Source organism: Oncorhynchus tshawytscha, linkage group LG04, assembly GCF_018296145.1.
Source record: "Oncorhynchus tshawytscha isolate Ot180627B linkage group LG04, Otsh_v2.0, whole genome shotgun sequence".
NCBI lineage: Eukaryota > Metazoa > Chordata > Actinopteri > Salmoniformes > Salmonidae > Oncorhynchus > Oncorhynchus tshawytscha.
Window position 1 is genome coordinate 29,480,698 of NC_056432.1, and position 27,748 is coordinate 29,508,445.

Genomic DNA, 27,748 nt, shown 5'->3' on the forward strand with positions numbered 1-27,748 from the left:
ATCAAGGACAGAGCCCAGGCCGTAGCCCCAGCCCCACCCCCACCCCAGCCCAGCCCATCCCATCCCACCCCACCCCAGGCCAGCCCACCCCACCCAACCCCACCCCAGGCCACCCCACCCCAGCCCCAGACCAGGCCAGCCCACCCCATCCCAGCCCCACACCAGGCCAGCCCACACCACGCCACCCCCACCCCATCCCATCCCAGCCCCAGGCCAGCCAACCCCACCCCAGCCCTACCCCAAGCCAGCCCACCCCACCCCATGCCAGCCCCAGTCCCAGTTCCAGCCCAGCCTGGCCCCAGAGCACGTTAACATGCGGAGGAGGAGCACTGACAGCCCTTTCCCTCCACAAAGTCATTGCCAAGGTTATGTCTTCCCTTTGGAGCTTAGCCCACAGAGGGTATAATGCCTGTTGATGTATTACCAGCTAACATGGCCCCAGCCCTCCCCTGAGTCCCCTGCTGGAGGCTAAAATTGGAGCTGGATCTGAGGCTCTAAGGCTGGGGTGGAGGCTGGGGAGAAAAGCTAGAGTTGGGGCTGGGGGGGAGCTGGGGAGAAAGGCTAGAGTTGGGTCTGGGGTGGGCTGGGGAGAAAGGCTAGTGTTGGATCTGTGGTGGGGGCTGGGGAGAAAGGCTAGAGTTGGGTCGGGGGGGCTGGGGAGAAAGGCTAGTGTTGGGGCTGGGGTGGGGACTGGGGAGAAAGGCTAGAGTTGGGTCTGGGGGCGCTGGGGAGAAAGGCTAGTGTTGGGGCTGGGGTGGGGGCTGGGGAGAAAGGCTAGTGTTGGGGCTGGGGGAAAGGCTAGTGTTGGGGCTGGGGAGAAAGAGTTGGGGCTGGGGAGAAAGGCTAGTGTTGGGACTGGGGAGAAAGGCTAGAGTTGGGGCTGGGGAGAAAGGCTAGAGTTGGGGCTGGGGTGGGGGCTGGGGAGAAAGGCTAGAGTTGGGGCTGGGGGGCTGGGGAGAAAGGCTAGAGTTGGGGCTGGGGTGGGGGCTGGGGAGAAAGGCTAGAGTTGGGGCTGGGGAGAAAGGCTAGAGTTGGGGCTGGGGAGAAAGGCTAGAGTTGGGGCTGGTGGGGGGCTGGGGAGAAAGGCTAGAGTTGGGCTGGGGAGAAAGGCTAGTGTTGGGGCTGGGGGGCTGGGGATGAAGGTTAGAGTTGGGGCTGGGGAGAAAGGCTAGAGTTGGGGCTGGGGGGCTGGGGAGAAAGGCTAGAGTTGGGGCAGGTGGGGGGCTGGGGAGAAAGGCTAGAGTTGGGGCTGGTGGGGGGCTGGGAGAAAGGCTAGAGTTGGGGCTGGTGTGGGGGCTGGGAGAAAGGCTAGCGTTGGGGCAGGTGGGGGGCTGGGGAGAAAGGCTAGAGTTGGGGCTGGTGTGGAGGCTGGGAGAAAGGCTAGAGTTGGGGTTGGTGGGGGGCTGGGGACAAAGGCTAGAGTTGGAGCTGGGGGGCTTGAGGTGAGTTTGGCGCTGGAGCTACACCTGGAGCTGGAAGAGATGAGGACCTAAGACTATGCCGGGGGCCACACAAGGGGTCAGAAAACAATCTTTGTCTCCGCCAAATTGTAAGAGGATTACAAGAACCCCTGGGTCCCTGTTTGATAATAAATAACAGCATGTTTTGGGCCTCAGGTGGTAAATGCTGTTGGTACACAAACCAGGGGGAATGATGGTGATTGGCTGGACAGCTGGATAAGAAAGGGGTAGTGATAGATGATACACTGATTTCAAATGACCCCATCAAAAAATTCTAAGAGAGAGGAGGGATTGACTCCTGTGGACCCCTGTTATGGCCATGCAATCCACTCAGACCACACAATACGGTTTGTTATGTTACATACAGTACATAAACTAAACCCCAGAGCTTATATGAGTCTGCAGCTCCATCATTTCCATCTGCACAGTGAGCACAATGACTGTGAAAAAAGAGGGATCAGACAACGAGCAAAATATCCCTCACTCGCCACACACACACCTACTTTATCCCATTCACTACCCCGTATCAAAAGACATTAAAAGGCTGGCGATGCGTTGTCACTTTGCATTACACAGGCGCACAGTGTGAGAGGGAAATGCTGCAGTGATGACTTTGAGGGATGGTGTCTTGTTCTTACTAAATCACTGTGTCATTCTGTGCTGTGTGTGGAGGTCCACAGCACTGTGGAGCTGTCTGCTAGCTGCCTCTCTGCTGCTCTGCTCTGCTCTGCCCAGCTAAGAGGATTTCAGCAACAATGGAGTCTCTGCCACTGTGCCGGGGTGATACCAGGGGTAGAAGAAAGATGGCCAATCACCAAGCAGCCATCGGCCCTGCCCTAGAATCCAAACTCTAGCCTACACACATTCATATTTCAGTTAGCCCAACACTGTGTCAACACAAGGACCTGAAGAATGAATAAAAAACAATATTTTCAATTGTTATGTACAAATTAATGGTCTAGAAAATTGCAGGACCAATTTAAAGTGGTTAGAGTGTAAAAAAGCAGGTGCATAATTGCTTTCTAGACATTAACACTGAGTGCTGTGTGTGTTGAGACCTGTGGGGGGCGGTAGAGAGCTGAGACAGAGAAGGCAGGCAAGGTACTGAGTGGGGTGGGGTGGGGTGGAGTGGGGGTCTGGGTTTAGGCTTAGGTACCAAATCCTCACTCGCAAACACAGACATCTCCCACGGCCTGACAGACACGCTGAGAGAGACAGGAAGGTGGAAGATAAAAAGAAAGGGGGATAGATGGATGTGTGCTGAGTGGGATGCCTGCCAACACAAGCACACACAGACAGGCCGCTGCACCCCTCCACGCCTCTGCCTGCCTGCAGGCCCAGCTGGGCTGGCTTCCTCTCCTCTCTCTCCAGCTGACCCGTCATTATCCTTCAGGACTGTTACACCTAACCCTGCTTAACCACAGCGAAACCTCTGTTACTTCCGTTTTGTGAAGACTTCAAATTCCATGTTGAAGCTGTGGATGGGCTAAGGAAAAAATACTGCTGTTTCTGTGTTGTTTGAGTTAATAGTGACATGGTGAATGGATTCAAAATAAACACATACAGCACAAACGCTATACATGGAAGGTGGGAATGTGGGAGAATGTTGGAGCAGGCTTCCAGTCCAGTATTTGGCATTGTCTTCTGCCATGATCTAGGCTGAAGGGTGCCATGGAGAGGGGGAACTAACAGCTGCTTTTCCATGAACATGACAGTGGGCCAAGCAGCACAGATCTGCTGCACTAGGAACTCTCCAGAAGAGGAGATGTAGAATGGCATCCAATGTAACAATGTAATCACTTCAACCCCCCTCCCCTCCCCCCGTACACAGTACAGTAACTAGATTTTCCATTCCTGTCTGTGTGCCCTGAACCAGGGGCGTACAGGATATATTTACCTGTGGAACATTAACAGCACGGCCCTGTTGGCACTAATGATCCTGAAGAAAGAGCTTGAGATGTCACCTCAACAGGATAAATGCACATTTTATGTTTGGTTTCCCTCACTACCTGTCTCCTTCCCTATGCATTATTCCATTCACTCTGCCTGTTCCATTACGCTGGATAAATTCCTCTGTAAATCCAGCCGCTGCCCTCCTGCTCCTGCCTTCTCCCCTCCCTCCTTTTAAAAACACTAGGCTGTTTCCAACGACAACCAACCTGAGATCTCTCCCTCCCTGACTGCCTCAGTCTGCTGTCTGCTCCAGACCACATGGCTGTGTTCCTGTGTGAGCCATATAGCCAAACCCTGCAGGACTCCACAGAAGACTTTTCATGTTGGGCTTAGGGAGAGTATACTAGGAAAGGCCTAAAGCCATTTCAACTCAGTTTCTCTCTCTCCCTCCCCCTGAATCTATCCTGCCCCAGTGAGTAGTACACCCAGAACAGTGTTCTTTATAGCTCTGTTTTGTTGGACTCTGCCCACTGGGCACAGACGTCAATTCAATGTCTATTCCACATTGGTTCAATGTAATTTCATTGAAATGATGTGGAAACAACGTTGATTCAACCAGTGTGTGCCCAGTGGGTGTGCTGTTGTTTTGTTATGTTTCCTGTTTGATTTAGCTTTGTCTCAGCATTAAGAGGTCCTCTGGGAACCAGGGTGAAAACAAGGAAAGTGATAGCTTAATTAAAACTGTTACCTCCGGCTCTGTTAACTGATGGAGTCGCCATTTCTAATGACTTTTTTAGATGAAAAAAACAAAACAATGAGTAGTGGGTTAGAAAAAGAAAGAGAGGAGGGAGAGAGGAGAGGGAGAGAATAGAGAGAGAGAAGAGAGGCAGAGAAGGGTAAAAAATAGCTTCCAAACAAACTTATTAAAAACATCTTTGAAGTGAATTGCAGGAGAAAATATTGCAATTTAGATTCTGTTTCATGAATAACAGAAATGTAGTGGGCTTGATTACCAACAACGATGAGACAGCCTACAGGGAGGAGTTGAGGGCACTCAGTGTGGTGTCAGGAAAATAACCTCTCATTCAACGTCAACAAAACAAAGGAGATGACCGTGGACATCAGGAAACAGCAGAGGGAGCACCACCCTATCTACATCGAATGGACAGTAGTGGAGAAGGTGGAAAGTTATTTGGCGTACACATCACAGACGAACTGAAATGATCCATCCACACAGACATGAGGCTGAAGAAATCTGACAAACCTTTACAGGTGCACAATTGAGAGCATCCTGTCGGGTTGAATCACCGCCTGGTACGGCAACTGCACCGCCCTCAACCGCAAGGCTCTCAAGAGGGTGGTGCAGTCTGCACAACGCATCACAGGGGGCAAACTACCTGCCCCCCAGGACACCTACAGCACCTGATGTCACAGGAAGGCCAAAAAGATCATCAAAGACAACACCCGAGCCACTGCCTGTTCACCCCGCTACCATCCAGAAGGTGAGGTCAGTACAGGTGCATCAAAGATAGAAGCTGTTTTTCAGTCTCTCAGTTCTATCTCAAGGCCATCAGACTGTTAAACAGCAATCACTAACTCAGAGAGGCTGCTGCCTACATAGACTCACTAGTCACTTTAAACAATGCCACTTTAACAATGTTTACATATCTTCCATTACTCATCTCATACGTATATACTGTATCTTAAACCATCTATTGTATCTTGCCAATGCTGCTCGGCCATCCCTCATCCATATATTTATACGTACATATTCTCATTCACCCCATTAGATTTGTGTGTATTAGGTAGTTGTTGGGGAATTGTGAGATTACTTGTTCGTTATTACTGCATTGTCGGAACAAGAAGCACAAGCACTTCGCTACACTCGCATTAACATCTGCCAACCATGTGTATGTGACAAATACAATTTGATTTGATTTTGATGTTGATTTGAAATGTGAGTTAAATGCAAAAGCCATAACTCCAGTCCTCCCTGAGATATTAAATAACGCTGACTAGGGGGTAAGTTAGCCAGTTACTGACTAATAAATAGAGTCTGGAAAGCATCATTTTCATCTCCTTTATAGGTCAGCGTGCACTGAGCCAAGGCTCCTGTCACCACTGGGCCTCAGTCAGCCAACCCGCCTCAGTAATAAAGCATGTTACAGTCGCTGTGCTGAGCAGAGCTAGCTGGCTAGATGTTACAGTCTCTGTGCTGAGCAGAGCTAGCTGGCTAGATGTTACAGTCTCTGTGCTGAGCAGTGCTAGCTGACTACATGTTACAGTCTCTGTGCTGAGCAGTGCTAGCTGACTACATGTTACAGTCTCTGTGCTGAGCAGAGCTAGCTGGCTACATTTTACAGTCGCTGTGCTGAGCAGAGCTAGCTGGCTAGATGTTACAGTCGCTGTGCTGAGCAGAGCTAGCTGGCTACATGTTACAGTCGCTGTGCTGAGCAGAGCTAGCTGGCTACATGTTACAGTCGCTGTGCTGAGCAGAGCTAGCTGGCTACATGTTACAGTCGCTGTGCTGAGCAGAGCTAGCTGGCTACATGTTACAGTCTGTGCTGAGCAGTGCTGATGCAGAGCTAGCTGGCTACATGTTACAGTCTGTCAGAGTGCTGGCTACATGTTACAGTCGCTGTGCTGGGCAGTGCTAGCTGGCTACATGTTACAGTCTCTGTGCTGATCAGAGCTAGCTGACTACATGTTACAGTCTCTGTGCTGAGCAGAGCTAGCTGGCTACATGTTACAGTCGCTGTGCTGGGCAGTGCTAGCTGGCTACATGTTACCTCTAAGCCATGACAGGTGCCGCTCCACCCTCCCCACATCAACATAGATCATCAGAGAAGAGCTGAGGGCTGAATAAAAGATCTGGGGGAAAAAATACTTTCTTTCTTCATGTTCTCCACCCCTCGCTACACCACACTGCTATTCTTCTCCTCTCTTACGCTTGTTAATCTTACACTTGTTCATGTCTTCTCGTTTTCTGTGCAAGATGTTTTATCTCTGCATGGTGGTGCTTCAAAGCAAGAGGATTGTACAGCTACAGTATGTCAAGTTGGCTAGAGTATGTGGGGGGAATGACAAGGCAACAACAACATTCCCCCCACCACCATCACCACAAACAACAACACTGGAATCAGAGAAAGTATGTCTTTTTTAAACCACTTAATTCTCTGTTATCTACATTATTCAGCTTTTGGAAAATCAGCTATTAAAGGTAATTAAGCGATTCATCAAGTCATTATCAATTACTTGGAGCCTCACAGCCTCAGAATACAATCACTAGGGGTGAGGGGGAAAGAGAGAGTTAGAGAGAGAGAGAGCGAAAGAAGAAAGACAGACAGAAAGGCAAGGCACTGTCAGGTTGAGAGAAGGAGAGGGGAATGGAGAAACAAGAGGTAGAGACATCAACACAATCCCCTAACACTCCGCTGGGCCTCCCTCCCAGCCATCGCCATGAAGCACTGCAGCTTGTCCTTGGCAGTACGGATCAACAGGCCCACTCTCCTCCTCCTCCTCCTTCTCCTATCCATTGTGCTCTGGTTTTGTCACCAGCTGTGGGTTTTTGACAGTACATCAAATACACTGTAATTATTGTGTAATGGAATTTGAAGTATTGTTGCTGCTGATGTAACGTCTGCTTCCAACTCACACTCTCAAACACGTAGATCCCCTGAACGCAGCTCACTCTCCAGCCCACTTTCCAGCTCTCACACTCAAACACAGATCCCCTGAACGCAGCTCACTTTCCAGCCCACATTCCAGCTCACACTCTCAAACACGTAGATCCCCTGAACACAGCTCACTTTCCAGCCCACATTCCAGCTCACACTCTCAAACACGTAGATCCCCTGAACGCAGCTCACTCTCCAGCCCACTTTCCAGCTCACATTCTCAAAACACATAGATCCCCTGAACGCAGCTCACTCTCCAGCCCACTTTCCAGCTCACATTCTCAAAACACATAGATCCCCTGAACGCAGCTCACTTTCCAGAACTCAATCACCTGAATTCTGATCACCTGTTCCGACACCTGTATGTCATTATCACACTATATAGTTCAGTTCTTCACACCCCATCATTGTGAGGTATTGTTTTTTTTGTGACACAGTTCAATTCGGAGCGCTGGTTCCCCCCGTAATTTAATCCTCCCTTGTATGATAGTTTTTGCCTGCCTCACTAACGACACCTTTTACCTATCGGATTTCCTGTTATCAACCTATTGCCTGATCTCCCGGACGACCCTGCCTGTACTGTTGCCTTTTTGGACCCCCTGTGTATGACCTTCTGCCTGCCCCTGGACCCAACTACCTGCCACCTCCTGTGGTCCTTTACAATAAACACCTGCTGCGTCCTGCGCTTGAAACCAGCCCTCTGTCTCCCATCGTGTTCATTACAGATGTATTCTTGCTGTTACTGGTGGGACTAAACTTTACTCGCTAGCGGCCCTGTTTATGACCACGAGTAATCAGGACACCTTTCTGAATATTCACTGGTTGGGTGTGACGTATTAGTTAATGTGACGACTGTTGTTCATCAAATGATTAAAGTTTCTAATTGCGTGATTAACTGAATCAAGCAATTATTAACTCATGAACCTGGGACACCATGGGAAAACTAGTTTTTATTGAGTTTCTATTTCCCAAATTAACTCAAAGAATATCAGAATATCGATTTTACAACAGCCGCTAATTAACCAGTTTCCTCTACCAATCTCGTTCTGAACGTCGTATAGCCCGTGACTCTGCACGGACCCGGGTCTCACCAATGAATTCGTACCACACCAATCTTAGTTGAATATTTATTTACTAAAAGCTAAAATGATGATAAAAGATACACATAGACAAAACACATTATAGACTATTGCTTAGAACTTAGTATAACGGGCCAACATACTATGGAGCGTGTTACCCACAAAGGGGATTTCAAAAGAGAGAGAAAAAAGAAAGTACACAAGAGAAATATACTTTTGGGTGAATTTGTCAGCTATGCTATATTCTAACCCTAGCCTTGCCCCAAACTGCAGCTCTTATGGGTCAGAATATAATGATGTAATTACGTGGGGATGATCTCCGAGGATTCTCTGCGTGGACCGTTCAGCTGTTCGATGACGCAATACTCCGGCGCACTTCTCCGTTCGTCCTCCCAATGTCAGTGTCCTTTTTGGCTTAGGAGTCTGTTCCCTCACCCTTTGCTCTGGAAGGGGTCTTCTGAGGACAGACAGCTCTGTAGCTCAGAGCTCACAGCATAGGAATGAAACCCTTTAGATACCACGATTCGATGGGAGATGGAGGCTATGTGGTTCAACTTGAATTCACCCGCTTAGACACAGCTGCTCATTCGTAGCTTGGGTAGAAAAGGATTTCTTTGTCCTCAAACTTGCTTTCTGGGTTCGTTGACCTTTTAGACCTTGCTGCAGCTGGGGTCACGTAGTCTTGACGTAAATTCTATACTCACAGGTTTTATACCCTTGGGTCAGAAGTGGGCGTAACTGCCTTTAGGGCAATTCTCTGGGCGTACCAAGTTAATGAGGCAAGGTCTAGATTTTATTCAAATCCAATTTTAGACAACTAACTTAACATTTCATCTTCATTTCATCACTGCACTTGTGAAGGTGGTAAATGACCTTTTAATGGCATCAGACCGAGGCTCTGCATCTGTCCTCGTGCTCCTAGACCTTAGTGCTGCTTTTGATACCATCGATCACCACATTCTTTTGGAGAGATTGGAAACCCAAATTGGTCTACACGGACAAGTTCTGGCCTGGTTTAGATCTTATCTGTTGAAAGATATCAGTTTGTCTCTGTGAATGGTTTGTCCTCTGACAAATCAACTGTACATTTCGGTGTTCCTCAAGGTTCCGTTTTAGGACCACTATTTTTTTCACTATATATTTTACCTCTTGGGGATGTCATTCGAAAACATAATGTTAACTTTCACTGCTATGCAGATGACACACAGCTGTACATTTCAATGAAACATGGTGAAGCCCCAAAATTGCCCTCGCTAGAAGTCTGTGTTTCAGACATAAGGAAGTGGATGGCTGCAAACGTTCTACTTTTAAACTCGGACAAAACAGAGATGCTTGTTCTAGGTCCCAAGAAACAAAGAGATCTTCTGTTGAATCTGACAATTAATCTTAATGGTTGTACAGTCGTCTCAAATAAAACTGTGAAGGACCTCAGCGTTATTCTGGACCCTGATCTCTCTTTTGAAGAACATATCATGACTGTTTCAAGGACAGCTTTTTTCCATCTACGTAACATTGCAAAAATCAGAAACTTTCTGTCCAAAAATGATGCAGAAAAATGTATCCATGCTATTGTCACTTCTAGGTTAGACTACTGCAATGCTCTACTTTCCGGCTACCCGGATAAAGCACTAAATAAACTTCAGTTAGTGCTTAATACAGCTGCTAGAATCCTGACTAGAACCAAAAAAATTGATCATATTACTCCAGTGCTAGCCTCCCTACACTGGCTTCCTGTCAAAGCAAGGGCTGGTTTCAAGGTTTACTGCTAACCTACAAAGCATTACATGGGCTTGCTCCTACCTATCTCTCTGATTTGGTCCTGCCGTACATACCTACACGTACGCTACGGTCACAAGATACAGGCCTCCTAATTGTCCCTAGAACTTCTAAGCAAACAGCTGGAGACAGGGCTTTCTCCTATAGAGCTCCATTTTTATGGAATGGTCTGCCTACCCATGTGAGAGACGCAAACTCGGTCTCAACCTTTAAGTCTTTACTGAAGACTCATCTCTTCAGTGGGTCATATGATTGAGTGTAGTCTGGCCCAGGAGTGTGAAGGTGAACGGAATGGCTCTGGAGCAACGAACCGCCCTTGCTGTCTCTGCCTGGCCGGTTCCCCTCTTTCCACTGGGATTCTCTGCCTCTAACCCTATTACAGGGGCTGAGTCACTGGCTTACTAGGGCTCTTTCATACCGTCCCTAGGAGCGGTGCGTCACTTGAGTGGGTTGAGTCACTGATGTGATCTTCCTGTCTGGGTTGGCACCCCCCCTTGGGTTGTGCTGTGGCGGAGATCTTTGTGGGCTATACTCGGCCTTGTCTCAGGATGGTAAGTTGGTGTTTGAAGATATCCCTCTAGTGGTGTGGGGGCTGTGCTTTGGCAAAGTGGGTGGGGTTATATCTTTCCTGTTTGGCCCTGTCCGGGGGTGTCATCGGATGGGGCCACAGTGTCTCCTGACCCCTCCTGTCTCCGCCTCCAGTATTTATGCTGCAGTAGTTTATGTGTCAGGGGGCTAGGGTCAGTTTGTTATATCTGGAGTACTTCTCCTGTCCTATCCGGTGTCCTGTGTGAATTTAAGTATGCTCTCTCTAATGCTCTCTTTCTTTCTCTCTTTCTTTCTCTCTCTCTGAGGACCTGAGCATTAGGACCATGCCTCAGGACTACCTGACATGATGACTCCTTGCTGTCCCCAGTCCACCTGGCCCTGCTGCTGCTCCAGTTGCAACTGTTCTGCCTGTGATTATTATTATTTGACCATGCTGGTAATTTATGAACATTTGAACATCTTGGCCATGTTCTGTTATAATCTCCACCCGACACAGCCAGAAGAGGACTGGCCACCCCACATAGCCTGGTTCCTCTCTAGGTTTATTCCTAGGTTTTGGCCTTTCTATGGAGTTTTTCCTAGCCACCGTGCTTCTACACCTGCATTGCTTGCTGTTTGGGGTTTTAGGCTGGGTTTCTGTACAGTACTTTCAGATATCAACTGATGTACGAAGGGCTATATAAATACATTTGATTTGATCTTCCCCAAAACATCCTCTTTGATTTGGATATTTTCCATACAACGTACAATGTATAAACATCAAACATATACTAGGAAAACTCTTCACATTACAATGTTTTCGCAATAACGTCATCTATTAACCTTTAATAACAAAACAAACATGACATACATTTTCATATTCCATCTATCGTCATGACCACCATTGTGGCTGATGGAAACCATTGTTCCAAAGTCCCTTTATTTCATGTTTAATGAAAGAGAGGCTGGTTCTCCATAGTAACAGGACAAAGGAATTTGTCTGTGGCCTGAGATTTACCAGGGGCGTGAGGGGTCATAAAACCCCCAACATCTTCAGACCCCTAGATCTCTCCTCCTCTGTTGGGGTTGAGAGATAATCTGTAGGGTTGTGGTCTCCTGTAACCTGACCTGGTCAGGACAGTCATGACAGGTGTTATGCTGGTCTTGTTCCCTATTTCCACGCTCTCTCTTCTGAGGATAACTATTACGTCTCTTAGTTGTCCATTAGAGTCAGCTTTACAACTGTCTTGATGGCTGTCGTAAGCCATGCCACCAACCTACTACATATTGTCTTGATGGCTGTCGTAAGCGATGCCACCAACCTACTACATATTGTCTTGATGGCTGTCGTAAGCGATGCCACCAACCTACTACATATTGTCTTGATGGCTGTCGTAAGCCATGCCACCAACCTACTACATATTGTTTTGATGGCTGTCGCCATGCCACCAACCTACTACATAAGCCATGCCACCAACCTACTACATATTGTCTTGATGGCTGTCGTAAGCCATGCCACCAACCTACTACATATTGTCTTGATGGCTGTCGTAAGCCATGCCACCAACCTACTACATATTGTCTTGATGCCACCAACCTACTACATATTGTCTTGATGGCTGTCGCCACCAACCTACTACATAGTCTTGATGCCACCAACCTACTACATATTGTCTTGATGGCTGTCGTAAGCGATGCCACCAACCTACTACATATTGTCTTGATGGCTGTCGTAAGCCATGCCACCAACCTACTACATATTGTCATGATGGCTGTCGTAAGCGATGCCACCAACCTACTACATATTGTCATGATGGCTGTCGTAAGCGATGCCACCAACCTACTACATATTGTCTTGATGGCTGTCGTAAGCCATGCCACCAACCTACTACATATTGTCATGATGGCTGTCGTAAGCCATGCCACCAACCTACTACATGTTGTCTTGATGGCTGTCGTAAGCGATGCCACCAACCTACTACATATTGTCATGATGGCTGTCGTAAGCGATGCCACCAACCTACTACATATTGTCTTGATGGCTGTCGTAAGCCATGCCCACTACATATTGTCCTACATGCCACCAACATATTGTCTTGATGGCTGTCGTAAGCCATGCCACCAACCTACTACATGTTGTCTTGATGGCTGTCGTAAGCCATGCCACCAACCTACTACACATTGTCATGATGGCTGTCGTAAGCGATGCCACCAACCTACTACATATTGACATGATGGCTGTCGTAAGCCATGCCACCAACCTACTACATATTGTCATGATGGCTGTCGTAAGCGATGCCACCAACCTACTACATATTGTCATGATGGCTGTCGTAAGCCATGCCACCAACCTACTACATATTGTCTTGATGGCTGTCGTAAGCCATGCCACCAACCTACTACATATTGTCTTGATGGCTGTCGTAAGCCATGCCACCAACCTACTACATATTGTCATGATGGCTGTCGTAAGCCATGCCACCAACCTACTACATATTGTCTTGATGGCTGTCGTAAGCCATGCCACCAACCAACTACATGTTGTCTTGATGGCTGTCGTAAGCGATGCCACCAACCTACTACACATTGTAATGGCTGGACTCAAATACAGCTGAATGTGCTATGTCGTAGACCTCTCCTTAGAGCTGTGACGATAAACCGAAAATGATCGACATTGACATTGACCATGCCTATCAGTTATCGCAGGCCTTTTCCTGATATCGTTCATTAGGACAAGTTGCCTATACTGGAGAAATGTGAAGTTTGAAATGAAACAAGTTTGCTAATATGGGTGATTGTTAATGGGACAATTTGATGGCTACAACCATCAAACTAGTAGGAGTAGTTTAAAGGATAAAAAAAACTGGTGCACATTAATGTTATATATGTATTGTTATCACATAAATTCAGGCAATTCATCTCTATATGGATTGTTGTCCATATGTCCCAGCTCTCCCTCTGCTGGTGTTGAATACCCATAGAGGTATGTATGCTTTCTCATTATGTTAGCCCTGCATTGTAAAGGTTGCATTGCTAATCATTTTATTTCTGCAGGTTTTGACCGTCAGATGACTAGGGCTTTGAAAAGGGGACAATAATTACATTTGAGCTCCAATCAAAAGGCCTGATCTTATAGACTTAATTCCCCCCCTCTGTCTTTTCTACGTATCTATATTTGAATTATCTACGGCACTAGGATTCATTTGCTAGATTTGATTAAGTCCTTGCCAGTGGGGGGGAGAGCAGAACAGAACAGAACAGAACAGCGTGGGTATTAATGTGCTGAGAGTTCCCATGAAAGATGTAAAGGGGTTTTATGGGCTTCTTTTCTCCTGTGACAGTGTGATAGTTATATGTTAGTGTTCCATCACTCTAGCACATCCCAGCCAGTGATAACTCAGTCACTGAGGCTGTCTGTCTCCTCTGCTCTGCTCTGGGCCCATGCAGAGACTCCTGTCCTGACCAATCACATCACAGCTCCCTGACCAGGCAGAGGTATCGTGTATCACGCAACACTGCAGTAAATCTACGTAACAGTAGTAGACCTGAACCTGGACTGGAGTTATAGCAACACATTTAGCTGACTACTGTTTTTCAATGGTCTTTGTTCTCACACCAGTCACTATGTAGGGCTCCATTTTAAACAACATTTAAACACTTAAAACAAGGTTGTGATAAAGAATATCCAATAAAAAAATTGACAGCAAGAGCTAGGTCAGGTAACTATCAGTAAATATGAATGTGGACATACCCAGAGACAGGTAAACAGGTACTAGTGATATAGTAGTACCTGGAACCCACAACAAGCAGAGACAGGTAAACAGGTACTAGTGATATAGTAGTACCTGGAACCCACAACAAGCAGAGACAGGTAAACAGGTACTAGTGATATAGTAGTACCTGGAACCCACAACAAGCAGAGACAGGTAAACAGGTACTAGTGATATAGTAGTACCTGGAACCCACAACAAGCAGAGACAGGTAAACAGGTACTAGTGATATACTATAGTAGTACCTGGAACCCACAACAAGCAGAGACAGGTAAACAGGTACTAGTGATATACTGTAGTAGTACCTGGAACCCACAACAAGCAGAGACAGGTTAACAGGTACTAGTGATATAGTAGTACCTGGAACCCACAACAAGCAGAGACAGGTAAACAGGTACTAGTGATATAGTAGTACCTGGAACCCACAACAAGCAGAGACAGGTTAACAGGTACTAGTGATATAGTAGTACCTGGAACCCACAACAAGCAGAGACAGGTAAACAGGTACTAGTGATATAGTAGTACCTGGAATGCACAACAAGCAGAGACAGGTAAACAGGTACTAGTGATATAGTAGTACCTGGAACCCACAACTAGCAGAGACAGGTAAACAGGTACTAGTGATATACTGTAGTAGTACCTGGAACCCACCACAAGCAGAGACAGGTAAACAGGTACTGGTGATATACTGTAGTAGTACCTGGAACCCACAACAAGCAGAGACAGGTAAACAGGTACTAGTGATATAGTAGTACCTGGAACCCACAACTAGCAGAGACAGGTAAACAGGTACTAGTGATATACTGTAGTAGTACCTGGAACCCATAACAAGCAGAGACAGGTAAACAGGTACTAGTGATATAGTAGTACCTGGAACCCACCACAAGCAGAGACAGGTAAACAGGTACTAGTGATATAGTAGTACCTGGAACCCACAACAAGCAGAGACAGGTAAACAGGTACTAGTGATATAGTAGTACCTGGAACCCACAACAAGCAGAGACAGGTAAACAGGTACTAGTGATATAGTAGTACCTGGAACCCACAACAAGCAGAGACAGGTAAACAGGTACTAGTGATATACTATAGTAGTACCTGGAACCCACAACAAGCAGAGACAGGTAAACAGGTACTAGTGATATAGTAGTACCTGGAACCCACAACAAGCAGAGACAGGTAAACAGGTACTAGTGATATACTGTAGTAGTACCTGGAACCCACAACAAGCAGAGACAGGTAAACAGGTACTAGTGATATAGTAGTAACTGGAACCCACCACAAGCAGAGACAGGTAAACAGGTACTAGTGATATACTATAGTAGTACCTGGAACCCACAACAAGCAGAGACAGGTAAACAGGTACTAGTGATATAGTAGTAACTGGAACCCACAACAAGCAGAGACAGGTAAACAGGTACTAGTGATATAGTAGTACCTGGAACCCACAACAAGCAGAGACAGGTGAACAGGTACTAGTGATATAGTAGTACCTGGAACCCACAACAAGCAGAGACAGGTAAACAGGTACTAGTGATATACTATAGTAGTACCTGGAACCCACAACAAGCAGAGACAGGTAAACAGGTACTAGTGATATAGTAGTACCTGGAACCCACAACAAGCAGAGACAGGTAAACAGGTACTAGTGATATACTGTAGTAGTACCTGGAACCCACAACAAGCAGAGACAGGTAAAAAGGTACTAGTGATATAGTAGTACCTGGAACCCACAACAAGCAGAGACAGGTAAACAGGTACTAGTGATATAGTAGTACCTGGAACCCACAACAAGCAGAGACAGGTTAACAGGTACTAGTGATATACTGTAGTAGTACCTGGAACCCACAACAAGCAGAGACAGGTAAACAGGTACTAGTGATATACTATAGTAGTACCTGGAACCCACAACAAGCAGAGACAGGTAAACAGGTACTAGTGATATACTGTAGTAGTACCTGGAACCCACAACAAGCAGAGACAGGTTAACAGGTACTAGTGATATAGTAGTACCTGGAACCCACAACAAGCAGAGACAGGTAAACAGGTACTAGTGATATAGTAGTACATTGAACCCACAACAAGCAGAGACAGGTTAACAGGTACTAGTGATATACTGTAGTAGTACCTGGAACCAACAACAAGCAGAGACAGGTAAACAGGTACTAGTGATATACTATAGTAGTACCTGGAACCCACAACAAGCAGAGACAGGTAAACAGGTACTAGTGATATACTGTAGTAGTACCTGGAACCCACAACAAGCAGAGACAGGTAAACAGGTACTAGTGATAGAATGTAGTAGTACCTGGAACCCACAACAAGCAGAGACAGGTAAACAGGTACTAGTGATATAGTAGTACCTGGAACCCACAACAAGCAGAGACAGGTTAACAGGTACTAGTGATATAGTAGTACCTGGAACCCACAACAAGCAGAGACAGGTAAACAGGTACTAGTGATATAGTAGTACCTGGAATGCACAACAAACAGAGACAGGTAAACAGACTTACTAGTGATATACTGTAGTAGAACCTGGAACCTACAACAAGCAGAGGAAAAAGCAGGAGCAGAGAATAACAACATGAGAGGAATGCGGATATCACCCCACCATCAAAGTCTGCTATTTGGCACAGCCAGTGCTAAAATACAGAGAGAATACTGATGCTGCCTCCACCTCCACGCATTGTCTCTCTCACTGGCAAACCATGATCTCTACACTGCTATTCTAGCCTGTTCCCATCACATCCTGCCAAGCTCCTTGTGAGGAAGCATCCCGGCTCTTCTGCAGGTCAGTGACCTGGGTAAAACTCCACACTGCCGGACTGGAGCAAACACAAAGCCAACCTCCCTCCACCTGTCTGGGACTGCCTTCCTTCTACCATCTACCAGACTAACTTTCTAAAAACCAGGTGGTTCCTCATCCTGTAGGGTGGACGGGGCCAAAAATAGGAACTCACATGCTCATCAGAAAAGGGAAGCCCACAACATGAGGGACTGCGCTGTACATTGACCTCAAATGCCAGGGACAGGCCTAGAGGCCAATCTAAGGGGAAGCATAATAACACGGTACTAAACTAGAAATATTCTTTGTGAGCCATGTTTGAAAATAAACCGAAAAATGAAGATGTTATAGATAGATATGATGCTATCCCCAGCCCAGTCTCCTGACCCACCCACCACAGACTACCCCTCTGTGTTGTTACGTACCCAGGTTGGAGGAGGCTCTTCCCTCTGCAGCTCTGTCCTTCAGGCCCTCAGCGATGGCCAGCTGCTGTTGGTGGTACTGCTTGGCTCTCTCCAGGTCCTGCATGCAGCGTGCAGCATGACCCAGTCCAGCGTACGCCCTCATCTCTATAGGCTGCTCCTCCAGCTCCTGGGCCAGCTCCAGCACATGGGTGTGGTAGGACATGGCCTTGTCAAAGTTACGGTGGTAGTGATAGGCACTGCCCAGGTTGCTGTAGGCACGGGCCTCCTCCCTCTTGCTGGTCAGGGCCTTGGCGATGCCCAGGTGCTGCTCGTGACATTGGACAGCGTTTTCAAAGTCGCCCATGGCGATGTAGACGGCGCCCATGTTGCCCAGCTCTCGTGCCTCCGACAGCTGGTCCTTGGACTGCTTGGCCAGTAGGACACACTGCTTGTGGCTGGCCAGGGCATTAGGGTAGTCCCCGATGGCTGTGTACACATGACCCAGGCTGCTCAGGGCCATAGAAGCTGCCTGGAGACACAGAGAGAACACAGGCACACAAACGTCAGGCAAGTAATTAAGGTCACATAGTAAAAACACTAAAGATTTGTGAAATTGACCCACATTTAAATCAGTTGACTGCTTTTGCATCTCAAACCATCTCCATCTTTCAACACCCCTCTCCATCCCTCAACACACCTATCTTCATTTGAAAACACCCCTCAACACCCCTTACCATCCCTAAACACCCATCAACACCGTTCTCCATCCCTCAACACCCCTATCTTCATTTGACAACACCCCTCTTCATCCCTCAACACCCCTCTCTGTCCCTCATCTCTATAGGCTGCTCCTCTGTCCTCAACACCCAGCACATTTTCTGTCCCTCAACATGGCCTTCCGTCCCTCAACACCCCTTTTCTGTCCCTCTCCAGGTCCCTCAACACGGGCCCCTCTCCGTCCCCAACACCCCTTTTCTGTCCCTCAACATCCCTCAACATTTTCTGTCCCTCAAGTCGCCCTCAACATCCCTCAACACCCCTTTTTGCTTCAACATCCCTCTCGTGCCTCAACACCCCTCTCCGTCCCCCAACACCCCTTTTCTGTCCCTCAACATCCCTCAACTGCTTTGGCTGTCCCTCAGGGCACCCCTCAACATCCCTCAACACCCTTTTTCTGTCCCTCAACATCCCTCAACACCCAGGCTGTCCCTCAGCACCCCATCCGTCCCTCAGCACCCCTCTCTGTCCCTCAGCACCCCTCTCACACGAACACAGGCACCCTCAGCAGTAATTAAGGTCCCTCAAAACACTCAACATTTTCAACATTGACCTCAGCACCCCTCTCCATCCTCTTTTGCATCTCAACACCATCTCCATCTTTCAACACCCCTCTCCATCCCTCAACACACCTATCTTCATTTGTCCCTCAACACCCCTCTACCATCCCTAAACACCCTCAACACCCCTCTCCATCCCTCAACACCCCTCTCTTCATTTCAACACCCCTCTCCATCCCCCAACACCCCTTTTCTGTCCCTCAACATCCCTCAACATCCCTCAACACCCCTTTTCTGTCCTTCAACACCCCTTTCTGTCCCTCAACATCCCTCAGCACCCCTCTCCGTCCCTCAGCACCCCTTTTCTCCGTCCCTCTCCGTCCCTCAACACCCCTCTCCGTCCCCCAACACCCCTTTTCTGTCCCTCAACATCCCTCAACACCCCTTTTCTGTCCCTCAACACCCCTCAACATCCCTCAACACCCCTTTTCTGTCCTTCAACATCCCTCTCCGTCCCTCAACACCCCTCTCCGTCCCCCAACACCCCTTTTCTGTCCCTCAACATCCCTCAACACCCCTTTTCTGTCCCTCAACACCCCTCAACATCCCTCAACACCCTTTTTCTGTCCCTCAACATCCCTCAACACCCCTCTCCGTCCCTCAGCACCCCTCTCCGTCCCTCAGCACCCCTCTCTGTCCCTCAGCACCCCTCTCCGTCCCTCAGCACCCCTCTCCGTCCCTCAACACCCCTCAACATCCTTCAACATCCCTCTCCGTCCCTCAGCACCCCTCTCCATCCCTCAGCACCCCTCAACACCCCTCTCCATCCCTCAACACCCCTCTCCGTCCCTCAACACCCCTCTCCGTCCCTCAGCACCCCTCTCCGTCCCTCAGCACCCCTCTCCGTCCCTCAGCACCCCTCTCCGTCCCTCAGCACCCCTCACCGTCCCTCAGCACCCCTCTCCGTCCCTCAGCACCCCTCTCCGTCCCTCAGCACCCCTCTCCGTCCCTCAGCACCCCTCTCCGTCCCTCAGCACCCCTCTCCGTCCCTCAGCACCCCTCACCGTCCCTCAGCACCCCTCTCCGTCCCTCAGCACCCCTCTCCGTCCCTCAACACCCCTCAACATCCTTCAACACCCCTCAACATCCTTCAACATCCCATTCCCCAAAGTATATAACAAAAATTATATTTGAAGCAATATTGCTTTAGGGACCAAACAACAAACCAAAAATGCTTTGCTTCCTTTCTTGTGATCTGGGGGGAGGGGGGTGAAACCCTGATGCAGATTAGCACAGCGGTAGGCTTGTTTTAAAGCTGACAGTTTGCCCACTGCAATCTGCTTCATGGAGCACGCCACCAACAATGGAACAAAGAGGCAGTTAATCAGCGGAAGAGGAGAGGGGCTTAGCTTCACTCTTCAGCTGTGGGAGGGAAACAGACCCACTGACTGACTGACTGATTCTCCTCATCTATTCACCACTGGCAACACTTCTCTATCAGGAGGGCTGATGCTGGGAATATATTGTAGCATATTCTTATCTATCGCCTCAACGGGATATATCTCCTCTCACCCCCATCCACCTGCATCAATATGAAGTGTAATATAAAGTGTAGGGTGTGCAGTAAAGTGGAGGTGTCTGCAGGCCTGACCCCCTAAGTGACGCACTCACTGTAGGCTTATTAGCTGTTTATATAGAGGGTAAACTGCTGGGAATTGGGGGCGGCTGTTTTTGTGTGGACAGATGTTCCATTAATCGCAGAGGAGAGGGCGAGATAATAACACATCTCCTTCCTGAGGTCTCCCTCTCTCTCTCGCTCTCTCTCTCTCTCTCGCTCTCTCTCTCTCGCTCTCTCTTTGTGTCTCTGTGTCTTACAGAACGGGAGGGGACTGGAGTAGGTTGGACAGGGGTCAGGGAAGAGGACAAAAACCCTGACAAATAAGGCCACAACTCTGCTTGATTTTTCTGCCTGCGTAGGAGCCTCTGTGACATGCTTGGAGTTACACTGACAGGGATGCTTGGCGTTACACTGACAGGGATGCTTGGAGTTACACTGACAGGGATGCTTGGAGTTACACTGACAGGGATGCTTGGAGTTACACTGACAGGGATGCTTGGAGTTTGACAGGGAGTTACACTGACACTGACAGGGATGCTTGGAGTTACACTGACAGGGATGCTTGGAGTTACACTGACAGGGATGCTTGGAGTTTGACAGGGATGCTTGGAGTTTGCTTGGAGCCTTCCTTCTGTGTTGTTTTCTGAGCCTTCATTCTGTGTTGTTTTCTGAGCCTTCATTCTGTGTTGTTTTCTGAGCCTTCATTCTGTGTTGTTTTCTGAGCCTTCCTTCTGTGTTGTTTTCTGAGCCTTCATTCTGTGTTGTTTTCTGAGCCTTCATTCTGTGTTGTTTTCTGAGCCTTCCTTCTGTGTTGTTTTCTGAGCCTTCCTTCTGTGTTGTTTTCTGAGCCTTCATTCTGTGTTGTTTTCTGAGCCTTCATTCGGTGCTGTTTATCATCAAAAGGCATGTGACTCAACAGTGCCCAGGTTACTATTGTATGTTTATGTCAACACATCTGAAAAAACAGTCAGTCATGTATAAATGCCATGGCACAAGTTCATCCACTTTAATGTATTACAGAAAAACACTGCGCTTTTAAATCAAGATACAGAATTCCACACCACAAGAAGTAATTATTGAAGAAATGTGGGGGTAATTCCTGCTCCCACAGAGAGACAGAGAGAGAGAGAGAGTTTTACTGCACCTCTGCTCCAAAACATATAATGAAAACATTGCATGAATTAATAAAAAATAATGCAGAACCTAAGAAAAAAATCTATACCGTAAAATACTTTCTCCCACTCCCACTAGCACACAGACGCTGGAACACACTCCCACTCCCACTAGCACACAGACGCTGGAACACACTCCCACTCCCACTAGCACACAGATGCTGGAACACACTCCCACTCCCACTAGCACACAGACGCTGGAACACACTCCCACTCCCACTAGCACACAGACGCTGGAACACACTCCCACTCCCACTAGCACACAGACGCTGGAACACACTCCCACTCCCACTAGCACACAGACGCTGGAACACACTCCCACTCCCACTAGCACACAGAGCACACAGACGCTGGAACACACTCCCACTCCCACTAGCACACAGACGCTGGAACACACTCCCACTCCCACTAGCACACAGACGCTGGAACACACTCCCACTCCCACTAGCACACAGACGCTGGAACACACTCCCACTCTCCCACTAGCACACAGACGCTGGAACACACTCCCACTCCCACTAGCACACAGACGCTGGAACACACTCCCACTCCCACTAGCACACAGACGCTGGAACACACATACACATTTTCTATCTTCCATATTTTCTCTTTCCCAAACACACACACGCACACAGCAGTGCTATCTTTCTTGCATTTCACATGACTGCTGATGCCTGGAACCTATTACCTGCAGACATAAGGACTTCCAGCAGTTTGCTGGAGTTTAAAGCCTCGACAAGACATTATACCGGCCCAAGGAGGCAATTACCTCCCGTCACAACTGTTGCTGTTTCATGTTCCCGGATAGCCTATCTAGGTCTGCTCAATTACATGTGTTGTTTGAAGCTACGCTCAGCTCCATCTCTTCAACTCCCACTCTGTGAGCAGAGAAACCGAGCGGAATCCTCTGCTCTCTATGTGTCTTGGAAAATGAGTGAGGCGAGGACGGAGGGGGAGAGAGAGAGAGAGAGAGAGAGAGAGAGAGAGAGAGAGAGAAAGAGAGAGAGAGCGCAACCTCTCTCCACAGTTGAGATGAGTTGTGCTTGTGATCAGTGTCCCTCTAAAGTGAGACTGCAATGCCGCATTTTCTCCCCAGATAGAGAGTTGATGGGAGATAGTGAGGAGCCAGTCTTGCCGGTCACTGTAGAGGTGCTCTGCTAGGCTTGGGGACAGACGGATGGACAGATAGACAGACGTAGGACCCATTCTACAGCCAGTTGTGACTACAGCCCTCCCTCAACACTGCTCATGTAGACTGACTGAGATCACCCAGCAGCCCAGGAAGCAAACATCTCCTCGAAACATTTGATTTCTGCAAAGGTGACTTTGCTAATTCTATTCCATTTCTTTACTTATACCTCCCTCCCCCTCCCTCCCTCCCTCCCTCCCTCCCTCCCTCCCTCCCTCCCTCCCTCCCTCCCTCCCTCCCTCCCTCCCTCCCTCCCTCCCTCCCTCCCTCCCTCCCTCCCTCCCTCCCTCCCCCCCCCCCCACCTCTCTCATTCCATCTGTGGAGTCAGATCTGATTGTGTTTACAGAGTCCGACCCTTCTCCGGATGTGTGCTGATTTGATTAATCCAAACGTCAGCCTTTATAAACTGTTGATAAACTGCTGGCTCTTATCAGCAAACACATTTTGCACAGAGGGTCCCCTAATGAAAGGTAAACTGGTGCAGCCCCCTGAGGGAGGGGTGGGGGTGTGGGAGCTCAAGAGGGCAGAGATGACATCTTAATCAGAACGGCTTGGCTAAACAACACAATTACATTTTTAGAACTCAGACAAGTACGGGGTTTCAAAATGCCTGGCTGGCTGCTACTCCAGTGTCAGGCGTATTCAGTGAGAGGTGGATGTTAATATAGTACAACACATTAGAGAAATGGCTTTTTTTATACCACATGATAGAGGTCATGCATTGTCTGTAATGACCCTTTAATGTGATTCTGCAGTAACACTTCTGTTCCTGGTCGCTGGGTCTGTGTGAACTCTGTGACACTGGGCCCCTAGTGTGTGTGGTTCATTTCCTTGCCAGTAACAACCCACGCTGCTCTGCTGTGTTTAATGAGTGGTTAAACGTTGCTTTTCCGCTGTGACAGGGAGTATGCGTCAACCTCTCAGGACCCCAGGACACTGCTAACTACAACCCCAACTGCAACAACCACCATAATCATCTTCACCATCGCCTAGCAGCAGTGCTGATAGGATGGAGGTGGTTTCCATGGGAACCTGAGTGGTTTGATTACAGCCCACGAGGCAGTAGGGGAGATTCTGCCACTCATGCTACCTCCTCCTGAGCACACACAAATAGGCAAACTAAGGCATGGCTCACTGCACAACCTGCCACCCGCTGCTCAGACTAAACTGTTTCCACAGAGCTCTACCTCTGGAAGGCCCATTGCTGCCCGTTGCTATGATGATTAGACTGCTAAGCTGTCTGTGTTTACTGACAGCCATCTTCACTGACACGGTCTCATTTATACCAACAGTAGTACATCCCTGATGACGGCCAACAACAACAATAATAACAACATGTTTTACTGACACAACCGGGTCCATTCTACAGCTGTTCCTGTAAAACACACACCCAGCAACAGTCAGTAGACAAGTGAAAGCACAGCCAAAACAAACTGGTCACTGGTATTTTTGCAATACCCATCAAACCATACTGCCGGCCGACAGGTTAATAGATAGGAAGTACATGGTTATGCCCTGGTCAATGGCTCCATCAGTTATGAGTAGCCGTGGTAAAAAATGGTTTACTAACTAGGGAATAGGCTGCCATTTGGGATGACGAGGACAGTGATTTGCCTGTGTTTCAGAGATAGCAAAGTAGAGAGGGGGACTAGGGGAGGGATGGAGGGAGCTAGGAGGTGTTACAGGCGTTGTCCCAGATATTGTGGACTGAGGGTGGCCTGGGTTGGTCAGAGGAAGACTCCACTCCAGCAGAGTGCTGTTAATAGGATTATGTGTGAGATCCAGAGGAGACGGAAACCACCGCTGATTCCATTATAGAGGAGGTGGGAACAACATCTCTGTCACACTGTCAACATACGTACATACAGTGCCCTCAGAAAGTATTCATACCCCTTGACTTATTCCACATTTTGTTGTACTACAGTCTGAATTCAAAATAGATTTAAAAATAATAATAATATCACCTATCTACACATAATACCCCATAACGCCAAAGTGAAAACATGTTTTAAATCATTTTTGCAAATGTCAAATATCAAATTTATATAAGTATTCACACCCCTGAGTCAATACAGCTGTTAGTCTGTAAGAGCTTTTCACACCTATATAGTACAATATTTTCATATTAGTCTTTTAACCTATTGTGACTAGGGAGCAGTATTTTCATTTTTGGAAAAATAACGTTCCCGTAGTAAACGGGATATTTTGTCAGGACAAGATGCTAGAATATGCATATAATTGACAGCTTAGGATAGAAAACACTCTAAAGTTTCCAAAACTGTAAAAATATTGTCTGTGAGTATAACAGAACTGATGTTGCAGGCGAAAGCCTGAGAAAAATCCAAACAGGAAGGGACTCTTATTTAGAAGGCTCTGCGTTCCTATGCGTCCCTATTGAGCAGTGAATGGGCTATCAACCAGATTACTTTTTCTATGGCTTCCCTAATGTGTCTAGTGTCACAATACATAGTTTCAGGCTCTTATTTTGAAAAATGAGCCTGAACATCAACATTGCATCAGTGGTCAGCTGAAGTCTCTCATAGTGTTTGGTGCGTGAAGGACAAATGCGGCCATTGTTTCTCTCTCTCCTACTAAGAAGCTACCAGTCCCGGTTGATATATTATCGAATATATATTTGAAAAAGCACCTTGAGGATTGATTATAAACAACGTTTGCCATGTTTCTGTCGATATTATGGAGCTAATTTGGAATATTTTTCGCACTTTTCGTGACTGCAATTTCCGGGCGATTTCTCAGCCAAACGTGAAGAACAAACGGAGCTATTTCGCCTACAAAAATAATATTTTTGGAAAAAGGAACATTTGCTATCTAACTGGGAGTCTTGTGAGTGAAAACATTCGAAGCTCATCAAAGGTAAATTGTTTAATTTGATTGCTTTTCTGATTTCCGTGACCAAGTTACCTGCTGCTAGCTGGACAAAATGCTATGCTAGGCTATCGATAAACTTACACAAATGCTTGTCTAGCTTTGGCTGTAAAGCATATTTTGAAAATCTGAGATGACAGGATGATTAACAAAAGGCTAAGCTGTGTCTCAATATATTTCATTTGTGATTTTCATGAATAGGAATATTTCCTAGGAATATTTATGTCCGTTGCGATATGCTAATTAGTGTCAGATGATGACAACGGTCCTGTTCACGGAATGGGGTGTCACTAGAGGTTAGAAATTCTTCAAGCTCTGTCAAGTTGTTGATCATTGCTGGAAAGCCATTTTCAAGTCTTGCCATAGATTTTCAAGACGATATAACCTCCAATGACTCCCCATCCCGCATGAGGGAGCATAATCATCGACTGACACTAATTAGCATAATGCAACGGACATAAATATTCCTAGAAAATATTCCTATTCATGAAAATCACAAGTGAAATATATTGAGACACAGCTTAGCCTTTTGTTAATCATCCTGTCATCTCAGATTTTCAAAATATGCTTTACAGCCAAAGCTAGACAAGCATTTGTGTAAGTTTATCGATAGCCTAGCATAGCATTTTGTCCAGCTAGCAGCAGGTAACTTGGTCACGGAAATCAGAAAAGCAATCAAATTAAATCGTTTACCTTTGATGAGCTTTGGATGTTTTCACTCATGAGACTCCCAGTTAGATAGCCAATGTTCCTTTTTTCTAAAAATATTATTTTTGTAGGCAAAATAGCTCCGTTTGTTCTTCACGTTTGGCTGAGAAATCGCCCGGAAATTGCAGTCACGAAAACGCCGAAAAATATTCCAAATTAGCTCCATAATATCGACAGAAACATGGCAAACGTTGTTTATAATCAATCCTCAAGGTGTTTTTCAAATATCTATTTGATAATATATCCACCGGGGCAATTGGTTTTTCAGTAGGACCGATTGGAATAATGGCTACCTCTGTATTCTACGCGAGAATCACTCTGGGAGCCATCAGGTGACCAGTTGCGCAATGTAGCCGCTTACGGGTATTCTTCAACATAAATGCGTAAAACTAAGTCACAATGCTGTAGACACCTTGGGGAATACGGAGAAAAAGTAATCTGGTTGATAGCCCATTCACTGCTCAATAGGGACGCATTGGAACGCAGCACAAATGATGTTAAAATAAACTTGCTTAACATCCATTACATATCAAATGTAACCAGTCACGATGTCTGCATTTTACAACTTTCCCCATCAGAAACTGTTTATGATGAATCATGTGAGTAAAAATATCTCCATCCCTAGTCTACACACACACACACACACACACACACGCTCCTATGCAGCTAATTAAGAGGCTGTGTAGAAGGAAGGTGAAAAGGAGTATGCTCAAGTGTTTCTCTTAATGAGATGGGAACAAGTCAGAAGAAACAGGCTGAGAACAGAACAGTATCCAGGCAGGCAGCACCAGGAGCCTGCTACATAGGAGAGGAGAGGAGAGGAGAGGAGGAGAGAGGAGAGGAGAGGAGAGGAGAGGAGAGGAGAGGAGAGGAGAGGAGAGGAGAGGAGAGGAGAGGAGAGGAGAGGAGAGGAGAGGAGAGGAGACTAGAAAACGGGGGTAGATAAAAGGCTAGAGGGGTTTGTGTTTGAAGGATGAGAGAAGAGAACGCTAGAGACATCCCAGGGGTGAGGATGTCTCCAGATCTGAATTCACCTGCAGTGATGCATTCTGACAACAAAGGAAACATCTCAACTGGAATAAACAAGGAGAGGGAACCGCAAGGCTGATAGAGGGTGAGGAGAGGAAGGCGAGAGAGGGGAGAGAGGTAGGGAGAGAGAAAGAGAGGCTGATGATACCTGTGTAATGGTAAAATATTCAGAGGGCTTTATGAGTATCAACTCCAATCCTGCTTCTCTCTCTCTACATCTCTCTCTCTCTCTCTCTCTCTCTCTCTACATCTTAATCTCTGTACATCTCTCTCTCTCTCTTTCTCTACATCTTTCTCTCTCTGTACATCTCTCTCTCTCTCTCTGTACATCTCTCTCTCTCTACATCTTTCTCTCTCTCTGTACATCTCTCTCTCTCATCTCTCTCTACATCTCTATCTTTCTCTCACTCTCTCTCTACACATCTCTCTCTCTCTCTCTACATCTCTCTCTATACATCTATCTCTCTCTACATCTCTCTCTCTCATTCTACACATCACT

The 27,748-nt window shown here is 47.2% G+C and overlaps 1 protein-coding gene across 3 annotated transcripts in view; it reads right to left on the reverse strand.

Moving 5' to 3' along the window:
- Nucleotides 1–27,748, reverse strand: part of LOC112249494 (tetratricopeptide repeat protein 28-like) — a 349,205-nt gene that overhangs the window by 40,123 nt on the left and 281,334 nt on the right. For all 3 annotated transcript variants that reach the window (XM_042320594.1, XM_042320593.1, XM_042320595.1), the window contains one exon: nt 17,391–17,898. In XM_042320594.1, coding sequence (XP_042176528.1) covers nt 17,391–17,898 — 508 coding nt within the window. The remainder of the gene's footprint in view (nt 1–17,390; nt 17,899–27,748) is intronic.